The 26,224-nt window shown below is 38.2% G+C and overlaps 1 protein-coding gene across 3 annotated transcripts in view; it reads left to right on the top strand.

Moving 5' to 3' along the window:
- NXPH1 (neurexophilin 1) overlaps positions 1-26,224 on the top strand; it is a 323,685-nt gene that overhangs the window by 50,314 nt on the left and 247,147 nt on the right. The window contains exon 2 of one of the 3 annotated variants that reach the window (XM_078342082.1): positions 17,012-17,155. The exons of the other annotated variants lie outside the window; for them this stretch is intronic. Within the exon in view, the coding sequence (XP_078198208.1) occupies positions 17,153-17,155 (3 nt within the window). The 5' untranslated portion in view covers positions 17,012-17,152. The remainder of the gene's footprint in view (positions 1-17,011; positions 17,156-26,224) is intronic. 3 annotated transcript variants of the gene reach the window in all.

The following is a 26,224-nucleotide window of genomic DNA, read 5'->3' as shown; positions in this document are numbered from 1 at the left end:
ATATGCTGTTTAGATATAGAGGGCATCACTTAAGCAATTTGCAAAATATGAAAGCTTTTGACCATAGGAAAAAAATATACAGGTGAGGTAATTGTGAGCCTGAAGTACATTTGTTAGGGCACTGATATGGTTTGGCTCTGTGTCCCCACCCAAATCTCACCTTGAATTATAATAATCCCAACGTGTAATGGGAGGGATCCTGTGTGAGGCAATTGAATCATGAGGGCAGACTTCTCCTGTACTGTTCTTGTGATTGTGAACGAGTCTCACGAGATTCGATGATTTTATAAAAGGGAATTCCCCTGCACATGCTCTCTTGCCTGCCATCACGTAAGATGTGACTTTGCTCCTCATTCACCATCTGCCACGATTGTGAGGCCTCCCCAGACACGTGAAACTGCAAGTCCATTAAACCTCTTTTCTTTATAAATTTCTGAGTCTTGGGTGTGTCTTTATTGGCAGCATGAGAACAGACTAATACAGACACCAAACCCCAAACTGAAGCCAAACTAAATAAATACGTGTCAACTCATCTTCCAGAGTGTCTTGCTTATGGAGCTCTCAGAAGTTCCTTAGAGAAACTTCTAATTTCTCATTATCTATCCTCACTCCACAGAAGGATGGCACAAAGAATGACTCTGTTCTTCTCCAGGCTCCATTAGCTACCATTGTCTTCTAGGAGATAGGTAGGGGGGGAGGTGGGATAGACTAGAGGTGTAGTATTTTGGTTAAGTGATAGAGGGGGCTCAAAAAAACTTCTCATTTTTCCAAACTTCTTTGAAGTTTAAATATTATATTAAAAAACAACTATTTTTCGACCTTAGGCTAATAAATTTCAAGGGACACATCAGGGGCAATAATTATAAATTATTTCCTAAAGAGAACATTTTGGATTCAGGTATTGATTATCCTCTGTGAAAAGGAATAGAAAACCAGGATGGATAAGCTCACGTCAATGTCTTAAAAATTAGAACAGCAGCTGCCAGAAGCATTTGTGGATTAAACTTCATTGATGTTCATCTGGCATTAACTTTGGTTGTAAAGATCAGTTTCAACTGAATCTCGTGTTCCCTTTCCAGCCTGACTTATGAAAATACAATGCCAAGAAAGAGTTACTCTTGAGGTTTTAAGATAGAAATATGTGATGAGATTTGGGGTACTCTATAAATACCATTTCTTTCTCCATCTGAATGAGTCAAAGGTATTTTATTTCTGATAAAGTTGATTTTGGAGATTGTATTTTTTTTCTGCTTGTAAGTAGTTTCCCTCCTTCTGAAGGAAGAACTAGACAGCATTCCCATCAGTCACAGGGAGCAAAATGGCATTGTGCCTCTTCTAATGTAAGAAGACCTAAAGGAGAAGAACAAGGAATATTCTTTAAGGAAGAAAATAGGAAGCAGGGTCTTGGTTCCAACTGTCGGTTTCACCTTCCAAACTCACTCTGATTAATTTCCTCCTCTGCAGCAGAGAAAGGTTGACCTATTGTTTTAGTAGACTCCTTCACTTGTAAGAATCATTTGGAAAGGAAGGAGTATTTCCTCAAAGGTTACATTCTTCTTTTAATAAGACTGCCTTCTGCCATAGACCAGCTGTGTGAACTCAGACAAGTCATTTAACTTGTCTGAATCGTTGTTTCCTCTTCTGTAGGACAGAGATCATAAAGACCTGCTTAGTAGATTGATTAAGTGAAATAGTAAATGCCACGTTAGACCCAGCCCTGCCTGCCTCTCTGAACTCATCCTGTGCTAGTCCACCTTTATTTCTAATGTTCTGGCTTTCCCATTCTTTTCATTCCTGGAATAATATTCCTTCTGACCTCAGAATTTTGGTATGCAGTTCTCTCTATCTGGATAGGTCTTCTTCTTATTTTTCATCTGGTTAATTCCTACCTTTTATTCAGTTCTCAGATTAAATATAACTCCCTCAGTGAAGCCTTTCTAATCTCCCTCATTTATTTAAATTACAGGCCCTTTATTATTTCTTGCTTATAGCCCTTATGATTAATAATTTATCCTTCTTTGATTATTAGTTTCATGTCTATTTTCCATGACAAGATGTTATGCATATAAGAACAGGAACCTATGTTTTTCTCATTTATCATTGCACATTGAGAGCCTTTCAGAGTACCTGACACAATAGTTTCTTAGTAAATATTTTTTGGAATGAATATGTAACCTGCTTAGTATATAATGTATTCTATAGATATTATTTTCCTTTTCTTTCTTCTAAATATGTTATCAGTTCACTGGTTTGTGTGATGGTAGATCCATCATTAGTGATATGGTTTGGCTGTGCCTCTACTCAAGTCTCATCTTGAATTGTAGCTCCCACAATCCCTACTTGTCATGGGAGGGACCTGGCGAGAGGTAACTGAATCATAGGGGTGGATTTTCCCATGCTGTTCTTGTGACAGTAATAAGTCTCATGAAATCTGATGGTTTTATAAAGGGGAGTTCCCCTGCACACTCTCGCTCATCTGCTGCCATGTAATATGTGACTTTGCTTCTCATTTGCCTTATTTCATGATTGTGAGGCCTCCGCAGTGATGTGGAACTGTGAGTCAATTAAACCTCTTTCTTTTGTAAATTACCCATTTGTGGGTTTGTCTTTATTACAGCAGTGAGAACAGACTAATACAGTAAATTAATCTAGCTTCTCTCTTGTCCTCCTATTTTATCACTCTGCTTCCATACCACTTAAGAATTGGTACTGTATCTCTCATCACTGTGTAAGACTTTTAAGTGTCTTGAAGTATAAATCTTTTTGCTTTATTCACTAGCTTGCTCTGAAACAAGCGACTTTACTAAAAATAGAAAGTCTATAAAATTTTGGAATTCATTTAACAAGGAAAGTTTCCTCATTTGGAGTGAGACTGTGGGACATGAGACAGCTTGGGACTGTGGGAAGGGCTCAGAGTTTAATATTAGAGGATGTGTTTAGAGTTTCTCTTTCAACACCTGATTGCCTTATTAAGTAAGTTAAACTTCCCAAACTTAATTTCCTTATCTGAGAATTTTAAGGGTCACATGGAATGACATACGTTAAAAAGTTAAATTATAAAGGACTATTACAAGACATACAAAGGTCATGAGCTGTAACTTGGCAGGATTAGGTACTTATCAGGCTCTGCCACCAGATTATAAAGCAGTTTATGGCAAAGTTTTTACTCATTATTTTATCTTCCATAGTTCCTGCTCTTCATTTGTTTAATGGTGACAATAATATCTAATTTACAGAACTCATGAACATATTTTATGGAAAGCATTATCCTACAGTAGGTAATTCTACCCTTTTTCTTCTTTTATCACTATCCCATACCATGGAATACATACTACATCTTACATAGAATACATGAACACAATGTGATCTATCAGTTTGTAAAACATACATATGTTAGTTGTGATATCAGGCTCCAAAAAAAGTAATGACTTCTCTCTTAAATGTTTATAACATTTGACCATTTAATAACTCTAGAGATTAAATTGAATAAGTGATTTTCTCAAGAGCATAAAGATAATCTTATAGAAATCAAAATGACTGAAGCCCAGGCCTTGTTTCTCTTGGTTTTGTAATTCCTTCTCCAACTGTGGCCATATAAAGAGAATTTTATTTTGTGCCTTTTATTCTAATTTATATATTTTTGGACTTCTGTGGGCTAATTGAGGACTTACCTCTTGCATGTTTCCCTTCATATAGGAATTTCTGACCTAGATCAATCACTTACCAGCTGTGGGACCTGGGATAAATCTAGATTAAGTTTCTACATCTGTAAAATGGGCACAATGGTAGGATTCATCTCAAAGCTTCTGAGGGTTAAATGAGATAATCTCTGTATTATTCTATGTGCAGTTTCTGAAAGATAGAAAGAGCTTAATAAAAACAGCTAATGTGATTGGTTCTGTTAAGATGATAGGTTTTGTAACCGTCAACTTTATCTTTTAGCTGCCTACCGAACTTCAACAACTCTGTTTTGAATTCTGCAGTAAGTTCTAATGTCTTAATACTAGTTGTGCTTGAAGAGTCTTTGGACTCAAACCTTTCAGAGGCAGATAATTTGCTTGCTTGCTTTTGCAAATCATCACGTATGGAGCTCTGAAAGATGGGATGTAATTACAAGATTTCTGTCTAAGAGGATTTCACATGATTGGCTGTTTCACTGTCAGGGCTGAGAAGTAAATAATAGCAATGCCTGTCCCCACATGCCAGGGAAGATTTGGCCTATCTAGGGGTATCCTCTTCCTCCTTCAATGTTCTGTATAGAACTCTCTGGAAAGGGGTTGGCCTTCTCATATGGAAAAGGACCCTTGTTCATTCTAGGGTGTTTGAATTTTCCTAACATCACTGAGTTATCTGTTCCAGTTCCAGAAAATTCTGTTGGCATAATACAGGGCGTGAAGCTACTAACCACCACAATGAACAGAGAAAGGAACTGAAATTTGTTGAGTGTGTTTGATGTGCCAGGTACTTTACTTGGATAGTTTAGAGCTATTCTCACATTTAGTGTCACCAACTCCACTGGAGTCTGACTGGGCTAATGGTTGGGTTGGTGGTGCTGTTACTGTGAAATGGTTGATTCATTTGTGAGACCCTGGGCTGTGCAGACTGAACATTTTCTTAGCTAACATTGACCCCTCTGAAAATAATTGTCAAATATTAGGAGACTGTGGTTTAGAAAGACAAGCTCAAGATTTCTGCATTGTTATTCCATTTGACAAAACTACTTAGACTCATGGCTTATTTAGTATTATGAGTGACTTGTTGAAAGGACCTGCCTCAACATATCCTCAATTCCCTTAGCTGGACATTTAACCTCCACCTATAAATTCAAGCCTGCTCTCGGTTAAGACACCAATTTAATGAATGGATCTGGATAATTTCTCTGCGTCTCAACAGCTTTGCTGGGTCATGTTTTGGTCTGATGCCCTGGTTCAAGGTAATGTGGTTCTTGAGTTAATTAAGCCAAACAAATATTACTCTCTTGAGCCTATGTCTTGGTCCCTCCAATACTCAGGGTTCTGTGGCATCTTCAGTGGGAAAGCCAGAGACTACTGTATTCCTGAGCCCTAGCCTTGAAAGGAGTATCCCTCAGTATCCTACTGACTTAGTTTGGCTCTTTGAAACATCTCTCTCAAGGCATGTAACTGACTGATTTGTGCATTCAAAGTCCACAATTTTCCAAACCAGATATTTAAATACTTTTCTGTTAATAAAAAAGAATTTCACGAAAGCTACTTAGTGGGAAATTAACCAAATCATTCTGGCAGTACTTCAGATTAATTTTAAAAACACAGGAGAGATTAAAAGAATGCATGATTGGTAAACTAATGAGTACAGGAATTGCTAGACTAACTTAAATTCATGTATTCCAGTGTTACAGTAGGAGGTCTGGGGAGTTGTGGAGAAATAGCTGCTTGTAGTTACACACACACAGGCTGTTTTTCTAACAGGTTTAATTAGTTGATTACAACTTTGTAACCAAATTATTTACTTGGTACTTCATAGAAAGGAGCACAGTTTTCATTCTCAGTTAACCTTCTCTGAGTGATGGAATGTGGAAGCGATGATTCATTTTGTGTGGTACTATACTTATAACTGGGGAGCTCTTTGCCTCCTGTGAAGCAGATTGGTTCCAATGTTTGTGGGTATATTTTGACTACCACTGTTTACTAGTATAAAAGTCTGTGTTATAAAATGTGAGAATCACTGTTTTCTATGTAAGATGTCAATAGTTTTACAATGGCAATAAATACTTAAGGCAGGGAGAAGACAAATTACTTAAGTGATTCTAAAGCTTGATATCCCAAGCCATATAATTTAATCACATCAGCCCCACCCTCCAGGTCTTTAATATTTTACCAAATACATTTTATGAATAAATATTAGCCAAGCACTCCTGGTGTTTGTGATTAAATATTAACAGAGTTATTTTTACAAAATGCATAGGAACATTTCACAGAACTATGTCTCAGAATGTAAATAGGTTGACAGACATTTTGACAGATGCTTATGATTTCTTTTAGTGACACCTGCTTTGGTTACTATTTACTATTAGAAAAACATTTTTTTTTTTTTTTTTTTTGCCAAATGTTCACCATTTGCCTTCTTCCTCATCAGTGTAGCTTACAGGTTATTATCCTCTGAAAGTGTAATTTTACCAGGGCAATGAATAATAAATTTTTTTTTTTGTAATTTATACTGATAAGCTTGAATGGGAATCTACTTGCTTTGGACATTTCCAGCCAGACCTAATTTATCCCTATCCTTGGCTGTGAAACAGTGTGGATCTTCTTAACTGAGTCCCTGACAGATGGTTTCAGCGTTTTCAGGACTCCATTTCCAATCATTTTGCCCATATTGCAAAATTGGCCTTGAAAAAGGGTAAAGAGTTGTTATGCTGCATTAACATCCCTTCAGAATTGCTTGCTGTGAAGGGCATGAAGAAATGAAGGAAATCAAGACAGTAATGTTTGAAAAATATGCTTCTGGAAGTTAAAAATGTTAGTGATATATTGATGATCTAAAATTACATCACAATCTCCGTTTGATTTTGATTATAAATCTCAAAGACACATTAAATACACTAGTGAAAACACAAACATTCAGTTAGTGTGGCTCGTAAGCCATTCTGATGGTATGCATAATGTGGAAAGTTAGAAAGGGCTGTAGTTTAGGCTGGCTTCCCATCATCTTAAATCCTGCTGATAGGTACCACCATGGACTATTAGAAGAGCAGGGATTCTCACAGTACTTTTCAAGTCTTGCTACCAGCTCATAATGGAAGCACTGAAATATCTACATTCATTTCCAAGAAACATGAATTGATCACATTCAGCATGCCAAATTTTCATTTTCTTTTGCAGCTTCAGCTGACTGACTTCTTCATCTAAAGTGCTGTTCTTTTCTTTTTGTCACCTTTTAGTTTATGATCAAAATCAATGAGGACTGAAGCTTTCCACAGCCATCTATAAAATGCAATTACTGTATACAACACACAGTAAAACTCCTGTGGTGTGTATGTTGAGACATAATTTATGCCACTTACCTCCAGAGAGGTATCGATCTTTTTCTGTGAATGTTTTACAAAAGGGTCTCTTGAGTGCAAGCACAAGGAAATATGTGGCTATTGGAGCTGATCTATAATTTGATTAATAATGACCAATCTTTTGAACTTGACTCCTTACCGCTCTTTTATTGTGATCTGACATTTGAATTGTAGATTTTTTCCTTTTGTCATTCTTTCCAGAAGTGTAGTTATTCCTACGTTTTGAGTGCTAATCTTGTTACTTTCCTTATCCATGATGTCACTGTTATTAAGTTTGGCGGCACTAGAAAGTGATGAATACTAAATCTGAAGTCAGAAGATCTGAGTTTAGCTTTTGATTTAGCCACGTAAGAGCTGTGTGAGTGTAGGTACACTGCTTACATCCCTGAGTCTCAGTTTTAAACTCTCTAAAATAGAAACAATAATCCATTTCAGGAGATAGTTTTCTGAAGAGTAAATAAGATATTTACTTATTCAACAAATGTTTATCAACTAGGCCTTTTGACAGGTTTTGGGGGATACAACGGTGAATAAAACAGGCATGATTCCTGTCTTCATGGAACTTCCCCAATCAGCTGGTATTGAAATAAACTCCACATGCTTGAATATGTTATACATACGCAAGGCAGCACCGCATCATCACTACTGTTATACATTGTGCTTGTTGTCATGCCTGAGAGTGGAAAGCACAACAACGCTGATGCTGTTCCTGAGAGTGGGTCCCATTGGTGGAGGGAGCACTTAGAGCCAATGACATGGAAATTGTTCTGAAACTGCACAATGAGCCTTCTTAATGCTCCAAGCTTAGCATTTACTAGTTTATCCCCGTTTAAGTTTGGCTGGAAACTCTATTTATTGATTATTTCCCTTGTCGCTGGAGTGTTCTAAGTAAAAGAGACAGAAAGAAAAAGAAGGAAAAACGTTTTCTTTTTACTCTCTGAAAATGTAATCTAACAGAGTCAATGAGCACAGGAAGTTCATTTTCAAAGAACAAGCCTTCCTGATTCATCCACGTTCCCTCGGGATCTTATCTTGGGGCAGTATGCGATGAATAATCCACTCTCCTCTTGACTTTCTTTGTGAGGCCCGGTAAATTTGTGATTTAAGGGATTGTGACCCTTTGACCTAAAATGTATTTGCCATCGCCAGGGTTATCTTATGGGATTTTCTGCCCCACAAATAATGTGAGGATGATGCTTAGCTCACCTGAAGGAATGTCTTCTTCTGAGTCTCTGCACCAGCCATGGAAGGAAGTGTGATTTAAATTACTTGCAATTTTAACCCTATAGCTCTGGCTATTTCAGCACGGCTGGAGAAAAGGCAGTGTTCAAACTCAGTAGTTTGCTGGCATAGAAAATGGCAGCAGGTCAGTAACTGGTGTATCAGACTGCCTTATGCTTTGACTTTGCTTACTGCTGTGCCCGGAATCTCATACTCTTCTGGAATATTTGGACTGTGTGAAGAAAGAACATTTTATCCTGATAGAAAGAACGAACAGCTCAGGCTAATTTACCTTGAGCAGAAACCTGGAGAGCAGTATTAAACTTCACTGTTATATGACTACAATATATTATCTCTCCTTGACCTGGAGTAAGTGTCCACTTATGGGATTAGAAGAAAATTAATTGCCTATTTTCAGCTCACTGAAGTCAGTGACATAATAAAATGTTCATATATCTGAGCTCAGAAAGAGTGTATTGTCAAGAAAATGTTCCTGTGGCGTCATGGTCACTTTTTGTCTTAAGTACAAAAGTCTGGAAGAAACCACTTCTAGTCAGATGCGATACTCATGAGTACAAGAAAAGTGACCTCCTTGTCTCTCTGTCTCATTTTCTGTAAGTTTCAAGTGCCAGGAAAAACATGGTACTACTCGATAAGATCCATAGGATGGGATATTTTATCATGTTTTTGTTCACCCAAATAAGAAAAAGGATCCAAAAATAAAAGAGGGTAAGCTTAAGAAGAAGTTAACTTTCAAAATCATTTTTTAAGTTAGAAAAGTTCCTTCTTATGTATAATACCCTAGAGTTTTTACTGTCTCAGAATATTGAAAGCCTTTATTGAGAATCAAGCTGTCAGCAGGCTCACAAGGAGGTACTTCTTGTCACACTCTGTTTTCTAACTTCTTTCTGGTTTTTCATAAAAGAATAATTTTTTTGGCAGATAGGCATAATTTCTGTATGTAAATTTTTATTTCTGCAGAGGAAAAGGAACTAATTTTCATTGACTATAGAGGATATGATAAACCCTGTGATGAGCACTTTACATGTATTTTTCAATTTTTATCTCTTTGTACCCACCTGTGAGGCAGGTATTATTATTATTATTATTTACTACTGTGGGAATTAGGGGTTAATTTATTTTTTCTGCAACCATATTTGACATTGGTAAGCCTCAGTTTCTTCTTTGTGAACTGAGGCTCATCATGCCTTCTTCATATATATTTAACGATGTGTATAGAGTGAAGGTCACAATCACACTGTAACAATTTCAGAAAATTGTTGCTTTTTAAAATTTTCATTATTACTATTATATGTCTCCCTACCTCCAAATACCATGGCAATGCTGATAAATGGAGTAAATCATCTGAATGCTGTATCTTCGTGAAATACAACTAATTGGTTGCATGGAGTTGACAGAATTATCCTGAACTTAAGTCACTGCATTAATTGTTCTTATTCCAGGTACACATAATTTCATGAATGTACCTGGTTTAGTGGTCTAGCTTTGATGGGCACAGAGTAATAGTCTGTGGTGCCGAGAGCATGATTCTAGGAGTCAGAGGGACCTGGATTCTCATCCCAGAGATACATCCTTATTGTACTTCCACTAAATGCTGTCTCTTGGTTAAGTTCATATTTTTATTTCCTCATCTGTAAAATAGGAATACAGATTTTTGTGAGGTTTGAAAAGATCTTAAAATGGAAATTTCAGCAAAATATCATGGATTAGGCTTCTCCAGAGTAATGGAATCAATAGATAGTAGTTAGATAAGTAGATAGATAGGTAAAGATTTATTTTAGAAACTGGCTTATGTGATTGTGGGGACTGGCAAGTCTGGAGTTTGTAGGGTGAGTCAGTAGGTTACTATCTATCCTAGGATTGGTATTGCAGTCTTGAATCTGAACATAGTCTGGAGGTAGAATTGTTTCTCCTCAGGAAACCTCATACTTTGCTCTTAAGGCCTTCAACTGATTGGATGAGACTTACCCACATTATAGAGAGTAATCTGCCTTAATCTAAGTCTACTGATTTTAAGATTAACCACATCTAAAAAATATTTTCACAGTCACATTGAGGCTGGTGTTTGACCAAATAACTGAACACCATGTTAGCTAGGTTGACACATAAAGTTTACCATCACACACCATGATGCAATGGATGAGAAATTTTAAAGGTGGTTTTCTGTAGATTGATTTCACAGAGGCAATAACCTAAAGCCAATTCCATACTTTTCTAGCTTTTTTTCATATTCTAAAAATTTTTGTTAAGAGGGTCTATGGAGAAGGAAGAGATGTAACTGAAGAGAGGCATACTATTTTGTGGATATGCAGAGGAAGACCTTTCCCCAAAGAAGTGGGATGGGTGTTACCTCCTCTGCCTCAGGCTTTGTGAGTGAGATTTCCACAGGACCACTCAAGAGAATCTGAAATATGTTCCTTGCATTTGGGAGAAGACCTAGAGGACTGGAGCTTACACAGGGATGTGAGTGGCTAATGGGGCTATGGCAGGAGGATAAACGTGGCTGCCATGGTATTGGTTTGCATTCTTGGAATTTAGTGGTGAAAAGTGTATAGTTGTGTTTCTGGTGAATCACAGGAGAGAGAGCTATTGTGGGCTTGTCCTGGGCCTTTCCAACAGGGCCTCCTGAAGGACAGAGGGTTCTTGTGGAAAGAACTTAGTATGAGCGCTGGGTTTCTAGGGTCTGTAGAGGGACTAGGTGGTAGCTAGTTTGAGAGAAGTTATTTTAAATGAGTTGCAGTATTGAGATTCTCCAAATAGCACACTGCCAGACCTATAGTGTGCAAAGATTGTTACAGTAGTACCATTTCACGTTGGGACTTTCTTCACCCCTCACCTCCCTTCGCTTCAAGCACACAAGACCCCTCCACTAACCTCAGAGGAGCTGGTGTGTGAAGTGGGGAGTACAAGGCAGAAAAATCCAGAAGCCAATCATGCCCCTCTTTCCTTCCTCAGAGATTTCCAGCCAGAGGAAGCTGGATGAGAAAGAAGGCAGAAATTTTTAACATTAAATCAAATTCAGAGTTTTGATGAATGTTATAATTTTGGCATTCTAATTTCTGAATTGAGATTGTGTTCATAATTTACAGTAATAGTAATTGCAATTTAATATAATCCGAGAGTGGGCAGAAGAGGCTTGAGACATGCCCAAGTCTTTATTTGGAGCCAGTAAGAGGCAAAAGGGAATTGTGCCATGAGTACTTGAATATGGTTTTCAAAGTGTGGTCCCTAGACAGTCTCTAGCAGCATCACCTGGGAACATGCTAGAAATGCAGCTTCTTGGGTTCCATCCCAGAATTAGTGACTCAGAAACTCAGGGAGAGGGAGCTCAGCAAATGCAAGCCCTTCAGGTGACTGTGATGCATGCTTTACTTTGAGAATCCTTGTTCTAGAACAATGTCTCATAAGAAAGAAGGACTTTCCTCTTCTCGTGCTCAGATATATCTACTTAATGACCCATGCTTCTCATAATAAATATAAAGGAGGTAGATAAGTAAATAACAATAGATTTTAACCTGTTTCCTTTCAGTAGCATTATTAAAACTGAAGTTTCCTTTTCTGTATGAGACAATCATAGTGCTCTGCTTATTTTGTGGAAATATTGAATCAAACGAGCTAATATCTGTGAAAATGCTTTCTAAGCCATGAAGCATTGTGTACACACAAGTTATTATTATTACAAGTACCTTATTTACATGGACATCAGCTTCATTTTGAAAGGATATCCCTGGAGTTTGCTGATCATTTAACTTTCATTATCACACCTGTCAACCACTTTACACCACTAACCAATTAAGTATCCGGCAGAAGAGCCAAATCAGAGGGGAAAATTGGTCAAATCATGGATGAATGCTTTAATTTTAGTGAGAAAAAGTAGAGTTGATAGATTTTGTCTTGGCTGAAACCGAATATTTAGAGTAACTTAATGACTACTGGTTTATCAGTTCCTCTATGTTTTCCCCCTACTTTCAAAAAGGTTTCTGCTAGTTCGATAGACCCAGCCTTGGATGAAGTTAATAAAATTTGCAAACCAAAAGGAATTTAAGGATGAGATTGATTGTTTTTGAAATTTTCAGTTGTGGAAAGTCCTTTTCATACTGAAATAGCTTCTCATTTTGCTTGTTCTTACGGGAACATCTCTTTTTCAGTTCTATTGGGAAATTATAGCACGATGGGTTTATAGATACTGATAATTGTGTGTTACAAACTTCAGTGTGCTAGCAGTCAACGAACACACTATTTTCAGGACCAATTATGAGCCAAATCCTAAGGGAAATATCTAACCGTGTCCTTGTTCCAAGTTGTTTTCAGAGCTTAGTAAGAGGGATAAGATTTAGACTTAGGAAAGGAAAACATGTGATGTCAGTCAAATAGAATTAGGTTACAGTTGGGTAGATAATGCGTGAGTGTGGGTGGCTTCTTTGAGAATTTGAGAATTTAACTCTGATTAAATAGATGACATATATTTTATGTAACATTTGAGTATAAAGTTTAGTATTTGGCATTCCAGAAGTTTGGACTTGAGGGAACATTTAGCATGAAGTGAACTGATTCTATACAGTGTAAGCCTCCTATCAGATAAGATGATACGAAGCACTACGGGTGCCTGGGTGATGATCAATGGCATTGGACAGGAAGTATCTTCGAGCTGTGCCAGTGGAGGATTTTTTTTTGGTTTCTATATCAAGCAGGAAAAGACAATTCTTAAGGAAAGAACTTTAAAATCCCTTCTGTCACCACTACAAAAAAGAACAGTTTGTTTGAGCATATGCTCCTTCTAGCTGAGACAGCACAGACACAATGCTCAGGTGACCGCCAGCTGTGACAGCTGTACACAGCCCTCTCAGGGTCCCTAGCAAACAGCCAGTGCTCCAAGACTACTTTCATCATATACTCAGCCAAAGACCAAAGCTCTATAATAAGGGCCCTGATACAAACAGTGGAGATCCCAGCTGAGCTATACCAGCCTAAAAAGGGCAGTCTGGATTTGCAAATTAGCAAGAAGGAGACTTGGACTTGGCTTAAGCTACTTGTAGTTTGGTTAATTACTGAGCTATAAAACAAGCAGTGCAAAAATAAGGGTACAAGTAAGTGAGTATATGCAGCATCTTCCCAGGATGTTTCAAGTTCCATATAGAGAAGCTCCAAAGTTCTGTAACCAATACTATGCCCAGTGGAAAACTCATCAAGTCAGAATGAGAAAAGCTAGGCTCCCAGTGGTAAGGCCCCAAGCAGCTCTCGGATGTCTATTCCCCCCTATTTTGGAGGCCATAGTTGCACTTTTCTGAGCATTGGCCTCTGCAGCTGGCTGAGCCATAGCTTCCCATAGAACCTCAGATATTACAGAGAGGGAAAGACTGGGCCAGCATTATGTGTGGCCACATTAGGAGTTAAAGGTGGTCGTCACTTCCCTCATGAGGAAAAAGCACATACAGACAGAAAAATCTCTTCATATCCTTTATGTTTTGTTTTTTATGGATTCTGTGAACTATAAAGTAGGTAACATTTTTACAATAGAATGTGGATCGCAACATTTCAAACAAATCTTTTTGTCTTTTTCATACATTTGTGAGTTAAAATAGTGCATCAGGCAAAAATCTGCACTGGCAGAAGTTTCCTGGCCATCAGGTCAAGACCCTGGAACCCAAAGAGGGCAAAACAAGGCAAGGCTTTGTCAGTGTCTGGCATGGACTTAATTAGGAGTCACTTTTAGATTCTAAATCTGAGTCTTACTTCAGCAGCATCAATTACCTTTTGTCTAGTAGTCCCTCAGGTAACAGTATTGGGTCAGATAATTGCATTTCTCTGTGTTTGGAGTTTTAGGGAATTTCTAAAGTTTGGTTATCTGAGAAAAGGCAGGATATCATGAAGATTAAGCGCACAGACTTTAGGGTCAGGCTGCTTGAGTCTGAATTTGAGCATGGCATTTTCTAGCTGTGTAACCTTGGGCCGGTTGCCAGCCTCTCTGTGATTCAGAAATGGCATCTGCCTTATTTGGCTGTTGTGAGCATTAAACGAGTTGCTGTGTTTTGAACATTCATAACAGTGCCTGACATGTGTTTGCTGTTATTATTTCCAAACACAAGCCTCTCCTGTGAAGGGCACAATATTATCTAGACTGCTCACGGTTTGCCTGCTGCTATGATACAGAATGTTTGAAAGGAGCTTGTTTCTTAACTAGCTTCAAGGTAATAACACTGTAACCACTAGAACCAGCTGATGCATGATCCATAATCCTAATAGCAAAATACGGATTCAACATCTCTTACTTTCTTAACCTCATTTTTCACAGTGTCATGTGATTTTAATGCAGACCTTCTCCAGTTGGCCCTCCCATTTTTCAGACATATGATCAAAGGTTAAATAATGAGGTAGGGGTCCCTAAGCTTGTGGTTGCTGCCAGAATTTGAATATATATGTCTTTAGACACTTAGCTCTAAGAAGTGTCCAGTAAATCATAATGTTCAAAGGTAAATAGCATGGAAGAAGTCTCTGTAACTCAAATCTTGGAAGATCTGGTCTGCAATTGCGGAAGGTGTCTTACCCTTTAATGACACTTGTTTATGAGTTGGGATCTTCAGCATGGTTTTGGTTTTTTGCTTTTAGAACTTTGAAAAATCTGTCAGCTATCATAGATATGATTTCTGTCATCTGGCTCTTTGAGCACTAGGGATCTCTGCCTTTTCTAAATTTCATAATGAAACGTGGCTATCAGTTCTTACCAATGAATTGAAATTAGGCTTTTCATGTGCACAGTGCAAACATGAGAAACTGCAATTTGTTATTGAGTAATGAAATGGCAAATAATCAGTTTCTGGAAGGTTTAAGGTGTTGTATCATGCAAGATATGACTACAAATCTCAGTCTGAGTGCCTGGACACAGTGATTTTCACACCCAGCCACGTATCCTGGGTAGGACCTTTACAAATGCAGATTCCTCGGTCCATTCAAGACATTAGAATCCATACATCTTGTGAAAAGAATTATGTAAAAAATTCCATAGTGATTCTAATGAACCACTTTCCCAAATGATGACATTAAAATAATTTCAAAACTTTAGAGTCTCATTTCAAATATTAGCATTAAAGCACTTGAACGATGGTAGGAATTTACATTCTACCATTTCACAGATGAATAAATTAAGACTGGGAATGATATAGCCATTGTAGGGTCATAGAGGTTTAGAACAAGGAGAAAGCACACCAATTACCTGATATGTTATTGACACTTTATGAATGAAGAAACTGAAAACCAGTACAGCAAGTGAAGATATAGCTGTCATGGCTCCCCATTGCAGCCATGAGAGCTATAGCAGGAATGGACTTACAGTCTTACCCAAGAGTTGTAGGTATATCAATGAAGATGGAAATTAGAGGATAAGACCTAGGGCTTATATACCCATCCAGTGGCCTACACAGATGTTCTAAAGTTGTCCTGAATATTATACAATTAGAGAAAATAATTAATCTGAGATGTCATTTGAGTCTGGAGTGATCTTGTTCCTTGTTAATGGGGATTTGATAGAGTGGAGGAAAAAAGCATTTGGCTGAGAGCTGGAAGTTCTAAGGTATTTCCTCATGTCTATCACTAATTGGCCCTGTGGAACTCTATGTAAGTCACTTAACCTCTTCTAGCTTCATTTTCCCTATCTCAGAAATTACAGTGATAATATCTTTACTAAGTATTTTTTAGAATTGTTGTGAGTATAATTTTTTTAAATGTATAGAAATTTTAGATTTTGTTATACTAAGATGTATTTAATGGAAAAATCTAAAAGGAAAGCAAATATTAGTTTTTCTTTTCCCAGGTGATAAAGAACATTTTGATTAGGAACATTTTGATAAACTATATTTATTCCTTTTTTTCCTGACCCTTATGTTAAAACTTAATTTAACAAACATTTATAAAAGTGGTTATTATGTACAAGGTGCTGTCTTGCATGTAACAAATGGGATTTTATTAATCCTCTTACATCAGTCAGAGTCCAACCAGAAGATAGAAACCACACAGTAATTTGAGTAGGGTAAATACAATATAAAGCATTAATAGGTGTGACAAGGGATTAAAGTAATGAGGGATTGGCTAGTAAGAAGTAAAGAGAACTCTGAAAAAATAGAGGAGTAGCAAGTATAGGAGCACTCACAACCCCCAGGCTGAGATAGAGCTTTCAAGGAATAAATGGGTCTCCTGTACCCAGGATTAAGATCCAGAACTTATTAGGAAGTGCGTAATCATGGCTCACTAGATGTTAGAGGAATCGCCAAGGTACATCACTGGTAGAAGGTGCTGCAAGCCCATCTTCTGAAGTGCTGGGGAAGCTGTTCACAGAGATTGGCTGTGCCTCAGAATGTGCAGCAATACTGTTTGATAAGTGCTGGGGAAGCTGCTGGATGCTAGGTGTGGCTGGCCAGTATATGATGCACAAGGTGGTACTGGAGAACCCATCCATGGTAAGGGCTGGGTCCTGGAAAGACCAAATGCTGCAGGAGCCTGTTAAGTGCAATGTGTTGGAACTGGGTAGGAAACCCTGAAAATTTTTGGTGCCCTTTTATGATGGTGCTTAGTTCACACCAGCTGGCAAAGGAGAAATATTTAAAAGGCCTCACTCTATTTGTGCAGAGCAGGCAACAAAGGGTGAATATGGAGCTTCAGAATCAACACATTGATAACTGTAACACTTTTTAACAGTTCTATGAAATAGATACTGTTATTATCCTTATTTTACAGGTGAGGAAACTAAGACACAGAAAGGTGAAACAACTTACACAAGGAAGGTCACAGGAGTTGAAGCTGAGTATTTTGACTCCATAGTCTACTCTAAACTTCTCCTCTGTGCAGCCTCTTTGGCTCCTTCATCACCTGTGATGCATGGTCAGTGTTATCTTTCATTATACTGTGACTTTATGTGCAAGTCCCACTGCACTTGAAGATTGGCTCTTACATCTATAGACAGCTATAAAGTCCTTGAACTTTAGTACAAAATATTTTTGTTGCTTTTTCCTCTTTAACTATTTCTCCTGGTTGTTTTTGATGTTTCTTCAATTTCTGCTACAATCATGTGTCTAACCCAAACCTCAAACCTACTTTCTTCTTACACTTCCTGTTCCAGGTAAGGAAAGAAATATGAAGGTTTCATTGTCTCTGTAAGATTTCTCTGTTTTCTGCTATCTTGCTATACTAGTTCAGTCCCATAGGATTACCTGACTATGAACACAGCCTGCCTAGCAGTCTGTCTGCTCCCCATTTAAGGTCCAGTTCATCCTGAATACCATCACATTAGTCTTCCTGAATAGCTGCCCTGGTCACATTACCACTCTCCTCAGTAATCTCTAATGCCTCCTTGGGCACGGCTCTATTAAAGCCCATTCCCTCAGTTTAGCCTGTAAAGCTGCCTACATTACAGTCCTAAGTAGACAGCTTTTCAGTCCTAGTTTTCCTCTCTTTTTCTAGTGCCTATTCTCTTGCCTGAAGCTTCTGTTTAGTGTTTTCTCAACTTTGTTTCTGCCCTGCCCCTGCTTCATTTCAGGGATACATTTTGCCAGGAGCTTCTCTGTCCAACTGTGTATGTCCAAACCCACCTATCTTAGACTCAGATGCACCTCTTTCCACAAAGGCTTTCCCATTTGCAAACAATCTTGTTCTCTTTGAAACTCTAGCGTGCTATATTTTTCTCTTACAGTATTGCTTCTTAGGATAGTAGTGCTATTCTCAACCTCCACCCTACTATTAGGTCACAAATTCCTTGAAGATAGAGGCAATACTTTACTAGTCTGTCTGTCTGTCTTACTATTTATTTCTCTCTCTTTTTCTTTTCTTTTCATTTCTTTTCTCTCTCTCTCTCTCTCTCTCTCTCTCATATATATATATATATATAATTGTATTTTCTTCAGTCTGAGAGGCCACCAAAATAGGTCTCAGGATATGGATTTTCAATCAAGTTCATAAGACTCAATTAGATTTACTTAGCAGCAATTTTACCTAGAACAAATGTAGAACAGGGAACTCACCTATGATGATAATGCAGCAGCATCATAGAAACTGCAGCCATTCAGGAGCAGTTTCTATCTCTTATTCATGGCTGGGACATGTTTCATCTTAAGATTAATAGCGAATGAATGGAGAACAGGCCTATCAGAGAAACCACGTGCTCTGTGGTCCCTCCATGCTGTGGACTGAATGTTTGTGTTGCAATCCTAACCCCTAATGTGATGGTGTTAGGAGTTGGGGTATTCGGGGTAATTAATTCATAAGGATAAAGTTTTCCTTAATGGGATTAGTGCCTTTTCAAAACTAGACATGAGAGCTTGCCTTAGTTCTCTGCTCTGCTAAATGAGGATATAATGAGAAGATGGCTATCTGAAAACCAGGAAGCAGATCCTCACCAGACACTGGATCTGCTGGTTCATTGAACTTGGACTTCCCAACCTCTAGAACTGTGAAAAATAAGTGTTTATTATTTGAGCCACACTGTCTATGGTATTCCATTGCAGCAACCCAAACTTTCTAAGACAATCAGTTTGAGTGCCCTGCTAGCTACAGAGCCCTGCAAGAGTAAGGGACATTCACGACCATGGTATCCTGCACACAGTAGGAGATTAAATTTTTTAAAAATTTAATTTTTTATATTTTTTGGTTAAATTTCTTATTTTACTGTACACTGAAGATGAGTGTTCCTCCTACTAAGTGAATGCCAGGCCTCTGACCCACTGCTGGCTCTGATTCTTTCTATATGTACCCTTACCTGTTTCTAATTCTCAGCCCCATTGAGACCTATAGTAACTGCTTGGTTTTTAAAACTTTCCTAATAATTTGGACTCATTTTCAGTGCTAACAACCTTCTTGATCTTTGAAGGCTTGCCTTAACTTCCTCTCAAGTTCTAGGTCCTTCATGTTTGCCTATAATTTGCCCCAGAGTAGACTGACTGGATATTATATATTCATTTGTAAGTAATATGCCTTAAGACTACCTATGCCTAGAAAGAAATAATAGACTTCAACATTGCAGATGGAATTTATGAGCCACTCAGCAGGAGTTCCTGGTAGAAACGATAAAAGAAAAACGTCTCAAAATCACATTTTTATATTAGCAAATCTAAATCTAGAGGACATCACAGTGTGTACTTGTTAGATAATTTACATAATACTTTTTGTAAAACTTGTGCCCATTAGGTTTCTCATGTGATTAGCTGGAGATTTCAGTTTGCACTAAAGTTTTACATGCACTGAAAGTTCAATAACAGTTAAGCAGCTGTGTAAGGCACATGATGTTTCTGTTCTCAATTACCAGAAGTCTCATTGTTTGCTAGAAAATTGACTCTGAGGAGCATGCAGGTATTTCTGTATTCCAAACTTTGGTGCACATAAAAATCCTTTCCAGTGCAAATTAAAAATGTAGATTTCTGGGAACTCATCCTCAACCATTTTGATTCAGTAGATACAGAAATGGGCCCAGACTCCTGCATTTTTATAGTGTCCATATGGTTCTGATACATGTGATCTGAGGACCATACTTAAAAAAACAATAAATTATGTTCTTTACTGAAAGTGTTCAAGTGTTTAACATTTTTTTTTTTTTTAAGACGGAGTTTCACTCTTGTTACCCAGGCTGGAGTGCAATGGCGCAATCTCGGCTCACCACAACCTCCGCCTCCTGGGTTCAGGCAATTCTCCTGCCTCAGCCTCCTGAGTAGCTGGGATTACAGGCACGCGCCACCGTGCCCAGCCAATTTTTGGTATTTTTAGTAGAGACGGGGTTTCACCATGTTGACCAGGATGGTCTCGATCTGTTGACCTCGTGATCCACCTGCCTCGGCCTCCCAAAGTGCTGGGATTATAGGCTTGAGCCACCGCGCCCGGCCGTGTTTAACATTTTTAGAGGTGAGATGCTTTCTGAGTTGAACTCCAAAATAATCTTGAGGAACTTATAGAGGTTTTTAAAAACAATTTTATTGAAGTATAATTCGTCTGTTATAAAATTTACCTATTTTAGTGCACAACTCAATATTTCTAATACATTTGTTGAGTTGTGCAACTGTTGTTGCAATAACTTTTACCTCTTCTTTCTTGCTCGGATTGATGGAATTCTGTTACTCCAAGGGAAGACCAAAGAGTCAAAGACCCAAGTTTGAGCTTTGGCGATGCCATCCGGTGTCCTGAGACCTAGGATCAAGGGACATGGGTCTTTTCATATTTCAGTCACCTCACTTATAAAGTGGGGATGCTATTAATATCACCTTTATAGGATACTTGTGAAGATTAAATGAGAAAAAACATTTGGGTATAATTTGTAAGTTTATTCAACTATCTAGTGAATGAATACCTACCTTTGGTTGCTTACTTGCTGGTCTAGGAACTAGACTATTAATGAGTAAAGACAGATACCATCTCTGCTCTACCAGAGCAGATAGCCAGTAGGAGGGACACTATGTGTTTTATGAGGACACACAGTAAAGAAATTTGAGTTGAATGGGAAGAGAAATTTTAAGGAAGGAGGTATTGTTTGAGGTAAGAGCTAACAGATGAACGGCATTAATTAGGCAAAGGGATGGTGGTGATAGCATATCAGGGGAAGGAGTGAGGGCCAGTGCAGCAGAGGGTACATGGAACATTAGAAGGATCTGAATGAATGCTGGGTAGCTGCAACATGAAGCTCAAGGAAGAGGGTGATGCTAGTGGGCAGGCGCCAGACCCTACATGTCCTGCAGCCCATGTGAGGTTTGGTCCTAATCCCTGAAGAGTTTTCAGTACGTGTGTTTTCATGAACATGTGTGTGACATGATTAGAGTTGCATTTCAAGTGCCCACTCTGGGTAGATGAAAGGAGAGTAGGGGGAGGGCAGAGGATGTAAGAAAGCCAACTGGGGAGCTATGCAACAGTTCAGGTGAGAGATGATGGGCTACGATAGTGATGATGGACTTAGAGAGAGGTGGGTGCAGAAGAGACAGATGTAGGGGATGATATTGATTGGGTTTAGCTATGGGTTATATTTGGGGGTGTGGTGGGGAGAGGGAAGTATCTAAATGACTATTAGATTTCTGACTTGCACAATTGAATATATGGTTGTTAATACATTAGGGTGTGGAATACTAAGATGAATAATTTGAAGATGAAGTAGTAGATCATGAGTGAAACATAAGCAAAGCATTTACACCAGTGTCTGATGTAACGAGCAGTAGCCACTATGATGATGGTAATAATTATAAGAAGTCATTGAGGCATCCTAGTGAACATCTTAAGCTGTAATGAGCTATATTATTATTATTTTGGTCATAAAACTTGGCAAGCAGTATTTTAACTCATGTTTTAATTTCTTTCCACATATACGTCAAAATCGCTTATAACAAGAATCCTTCTAGTAATTCCTCTAGTGGTGTAAAAGCAGAACTTTACTGTATTACATAGGTGCACATGTTTCATAATCTTCTAAGTTTATTGATTGAAGCTGAAAGCTGCAGCTAGATTATTCTTCAGAGTGCCTCTAGGGAGTGTTACATTAGAAAGATAACAGCAGGCTTGTAAATTAGTACAGTTTACCAACGCACAAACATTTGTCACCCTCTCCCCTCCTCACAGGAGAAAATAAGCAGTCTTTCCTCAGCACCTCCTGCCTCATGATTTGTTTGGTATAAATTGCTACCTGCCTTGTGGCTGGGCAGTTAGCTAATTTAAAGGCTGAATGAGAAAGCTTGGAAAACAGCCAGAGTGTTCTATTGAAGTAGATGGCCAGTCAATAGGGAAAAAAGGAGATAAGCTGATTAATGATCAAATCAGGAACACCCTTTGAAAAGAATCTTTATGCTTTGCCAAGCTGATTTAAGTGGATCTCATATCACTGGTCACCTAGTGCCCATCCAATATTTCTGATTTCAAGTTTAGACAGTTCCCAGTATATCACTATCAAATCATGACTCTTTTTAGTGGAACAATACTCAGATAATTGCAATTTAGTTTTCTTCTCTATTATAAATTTAGTTTTCTCTTTACCTGTGCAACAAAATCATAATTAGATGAATGCCTGCATATTTACAGGTATATTTCAACCTAATGGACAGTCTAGACATTTTCTGCAAACAAACTTTGAGTGATTGTTAAGGGTATGTGGAATCAGTATGTGACTATGTTAAGTTACAGCTCTGAGCTTCGCTTTTTCCATCTGTAAAATAGAAATAATATTATCTCCCTCATAGGGTAATTGCTGGAACTAAATGAAGCAAACTGTTGTATTTGTCTATACAACGCTTTGAACAGCGTCCCTCACATGAAAAGCATTCATTCAATGAAGGCTATACTGTTGTTAAAGAGTTTCTTCTAGCTCAGCCTTGGGAGAGAGAGTGTAACCACTTCTCCATCCTTGGATAAGAACTGTGAGTGGAGTTTGAGTCAGACCAAAATAAATTGCCCTTCACTTGTGAGATTTATATTTGCTCAGCATCTTTTGTTTTTTTAAGGTCTTGAATGTAAATCTTGGGGTTCAGGGGCTATGGCTGTTTCTTCTATGACCCCAGTGTCTTGCCTCAGGTGCTGCACAGGGTCTAAGTTCAATTGTTTGTTGCATCAGTGAATCCATAGTACGGTGATTTGAAGTCTTTTCATTGGCTCTCAAGTCTCTGTGGAAGGAAGGCAGGGTCTTTTAAAAGGAAAGATATCAATCTGAGACTATTAATAATATGCCTACGGTCATTTGGGGAGGAGGGCACATTAGAGAAGATAGGACTAGATCCAGGGCCAAAGAGAAGGCTCAAACACAGTTTCTTGCAGCATAATCCAAACAAGTGATTTTTGTAAAAGCAACCCCATATCTGCAGATGTTTTCTTGTTTTTAGATGATCAAATTTGTTTCAAGGAGGCATGAATCACCATGAAGCAAAATTCTTACACTTGGTGTAATTTTGATATCTTTGTTACATGACATTATTCACTAGTACATGACTGCTGAGCCTACTATTTACCAGCTTGAGGTGAACTGCAAAACTTACACATATTATTTAAAATTTAAAATGTTGATTCTACAGGGTTATTAAAGAATCTAAGTCATGCTGATTTCATATTGCAAATTATGTAAATGGAATTAATTTTGGAAGGCATCTTGTATAATTTAAGTACTTATTTTCACATTAATAAATATGATGGGGTGGCTGGGATAAACACCTTACTTTAGAACAGCACATTTATTTTTCAAAGAGTGTTAACTTGCGCCATGTCATAGAGAGTAACATCATATGTGGAATGCCTTTTTCTTTATTTCTTTCTCTTTTTTTCTATCTCTGGAGACTAACGTCTTCATTTACCTAAGGTCTCCAGCAATTGGAGGCAACCCTAAGGAACCTGGTAGTCCTCTGATACTTGTGCGCTATTGCAGTCCCCCTCCTTTTCCGTGTGCTTGTTAGGGAGCTTGCAAGGATCTGCCATGGGCAGAGGCTTGTGCTTCATCTGAGAGAAAGGAGAGTGACAAAAGGGAACTGGGGAAGTCGGGAATGACATGTCTATTTGGTGTGACCTGAGTTTCTTCCTGTGTTTTTCACTACACTCTTCACTCACACCCATGAAACAGTTAACACATATTCCAACAAAAGCAAAACCAATGTGAAAAACGTCTCATCAATGCCTTTGTGTGGTACGGAATGGGAAGGATGGGCAACAACATTTTTTCATGTAGCTGAGAATTAGCAATGATTATTTCTTCTTAAAGCAGCATCTGCTTAATGACTCTTTTAAATTTCATCAGGAAAGAGTTAGTGAAAACTTGTGAGTTATAAATACTACAGTGAAGGATTCTATTTAGACGTTCACTTTTCAAAGTCACTAGCTCTGAGTTAATTCCAAGCTTCAGAAGCTTACTGTGGACCTTGAGATGCTGACTTTTTAAGTGGGTATCTCTCAAGATGGCTGGGAAAGTTGTTTATATACAAAGCAGCTAAGCTTCAGCACCTAGTGGGACTGAAATCCAGGTGTGACAAAAGGTGATGGGAGAGGCCAGAAAGAGAAACTTGACATTTTGCCCATTTTCAACTTTGAAATGACTGTTTATAAGTCAATGATGAATGTAATCATTGTTTTAATTAGTAATGACCAATGTTTATCATTATACATGACTATTAAGTGAAATACTTTCACAAAGATTATTTTATATAATTTTCACAGCTACCTTCTGAGGTAACTAATATGCCCATCTCACAGATGACAAAATTGAGGCATAGAGAGGCTGAGAAAATTATCTGTAATGGCATTTGGACTAGAATCTAAGATTAAAAAAATTCCACATGTTCTACACATATAGTTGTAGCATTAGCCTCACCAAAATATAGGGCCACAGGGGAAAGTGAGATGTTTTAAATTTTTTTAAAGTTTGATGGGCTGAAGGAATATTATATTTTGGTTTTAGGTAGAATGAGAAGTGTGGAAACAAAAGCATAGAAAGCCTGTTCTTTTTTGAAGAATTATACAAATATATAGTCATATAATGTATAGGAATAGGTAACTTTAAAAATACTTTATATGCATATGCTCACAATGTATATATTTCTATATAACCACTATTAATTTAAATATTCTGTTATAGGTTCGAAGTGAGGGACTAGTATATATTTAAGGCATTTGCCACTCCACACTGAAAGTATAATCTCTCTCAATAGACACTTGCTTTTTGGCTCCAATTCATTTTAAGTTTGAACTTCTGAGCCCTTCCATTGGAAGGGTCCATTTATTTTGTCGTGGGCTCTTGGGAAATAAATGCCTCTAGTATGCTGCTACTGGTCTGATCTCTGCTTCCCTGACCTTGGATCAATAAAGGAAGGGTCAAAGTAGATGTTCTCCACTTTGCAAACAAACCTTATTTTAAGTAGAACAATAGAGCTTGGTTTAACCTGGGATCCAAAAAAAATAGGAGTTGAATTACAGTTACAGGCAAGTCTTCTAAAAAAATAATGCATTATGTATAGCCTTAAAGAATTATTCTAATCCTTAATGATAATAGCCAACCTGGGCCATTACTCATATCTCATTTGTAAATCCTTGCTATATTACCAGCTTTGTGTTGGTGACTTTCTGGGTTAATTACTGAAGAGTCTGTTTTCTTTTCCATAGAGGCCACAATTCTTGTGACAGAAGCTGCCAGCCACAATTTTGCATTTCCTTCCTACGTGTGGAACCTGTCCTGCCTATGAATATTGTCCCAGTCTTTCATTTCAGATTTCTGCTGTATGTGGCCTTGGCTCCACTGCTGTCTGGCACCTTGCTCCCTCTCTCAGAGGTGAGGCCACTGTGTACCATATAGACTGACCCCTCATTCAACTAGAGACCTTGAAATATCTCCTTCATTCTCTAAGGAGTAGAGACAAACAGCCTGATAGTAGAATGAAAGGGGAAGCTGCACATTGTACCCAAAAGATTTGAAGAAGACTTTTCAACCTCTCTTTCAACCCCCTTGCCCCAGCAAACTTGTAGACTATATGCCCCCATGCACTACTATTTTGGCATCAATATAATACAGCTAATAACAGTTATTTCTGTTCTGATGCTGAATTAGTTTCTTAGCTTTAAATCCTCTCACACACAGCAGGTTTGTAGATACTACTGAAGATTCTAGCACAGTTTCAGTCCTGATGCAGGCAGCTTCAATAAGATGTGGACAAGGGAACTGAATTGAAGGCGTATTTTCTTTTATCAAGGTTGACTGAAAGAAAGTAGCCACCAGGAGGTTCTGACAGCCCAGGAATGGGTGACCCTGCCTAGCAGCTCTGGCCCTTGGCACCTGGCCAGGGCAGATGCTAGAGATAAGTCTCACTACAGCTGCAGATGCCAAAGCTCAAGATGCATAATCCTGAGCTTGACAGCTGCCAAACTAGCCCCCTGAGTGTCCAAATGAGTTGGCTCTTCTGAAGGAGATGACAGGAAGGAGCCAGAGGGATTGCTGTGGCTCCTCTCCAAATACAGCATTAAGAG

Source organism: Callithrix jacchus, chromosome 11 (assembly GCF_049354715.1).
Source record: "Callithrix jacchus isolate 240 chromosome 11, calJac240_pri, whole genome shotgun sequence".
NCBI classification, from domain to species: domain Eukaryota; kingdom Metazoa; phylum Chordata; class Mammalia; order Primates; family Cebidae; genus Callithrix; species Callithrix jacchus.
The sequence above is the reverse complement of the archived record's forward strand: the minus strand, read 5'-3'. Positions and strand labels throughout refer to the sequence as shown.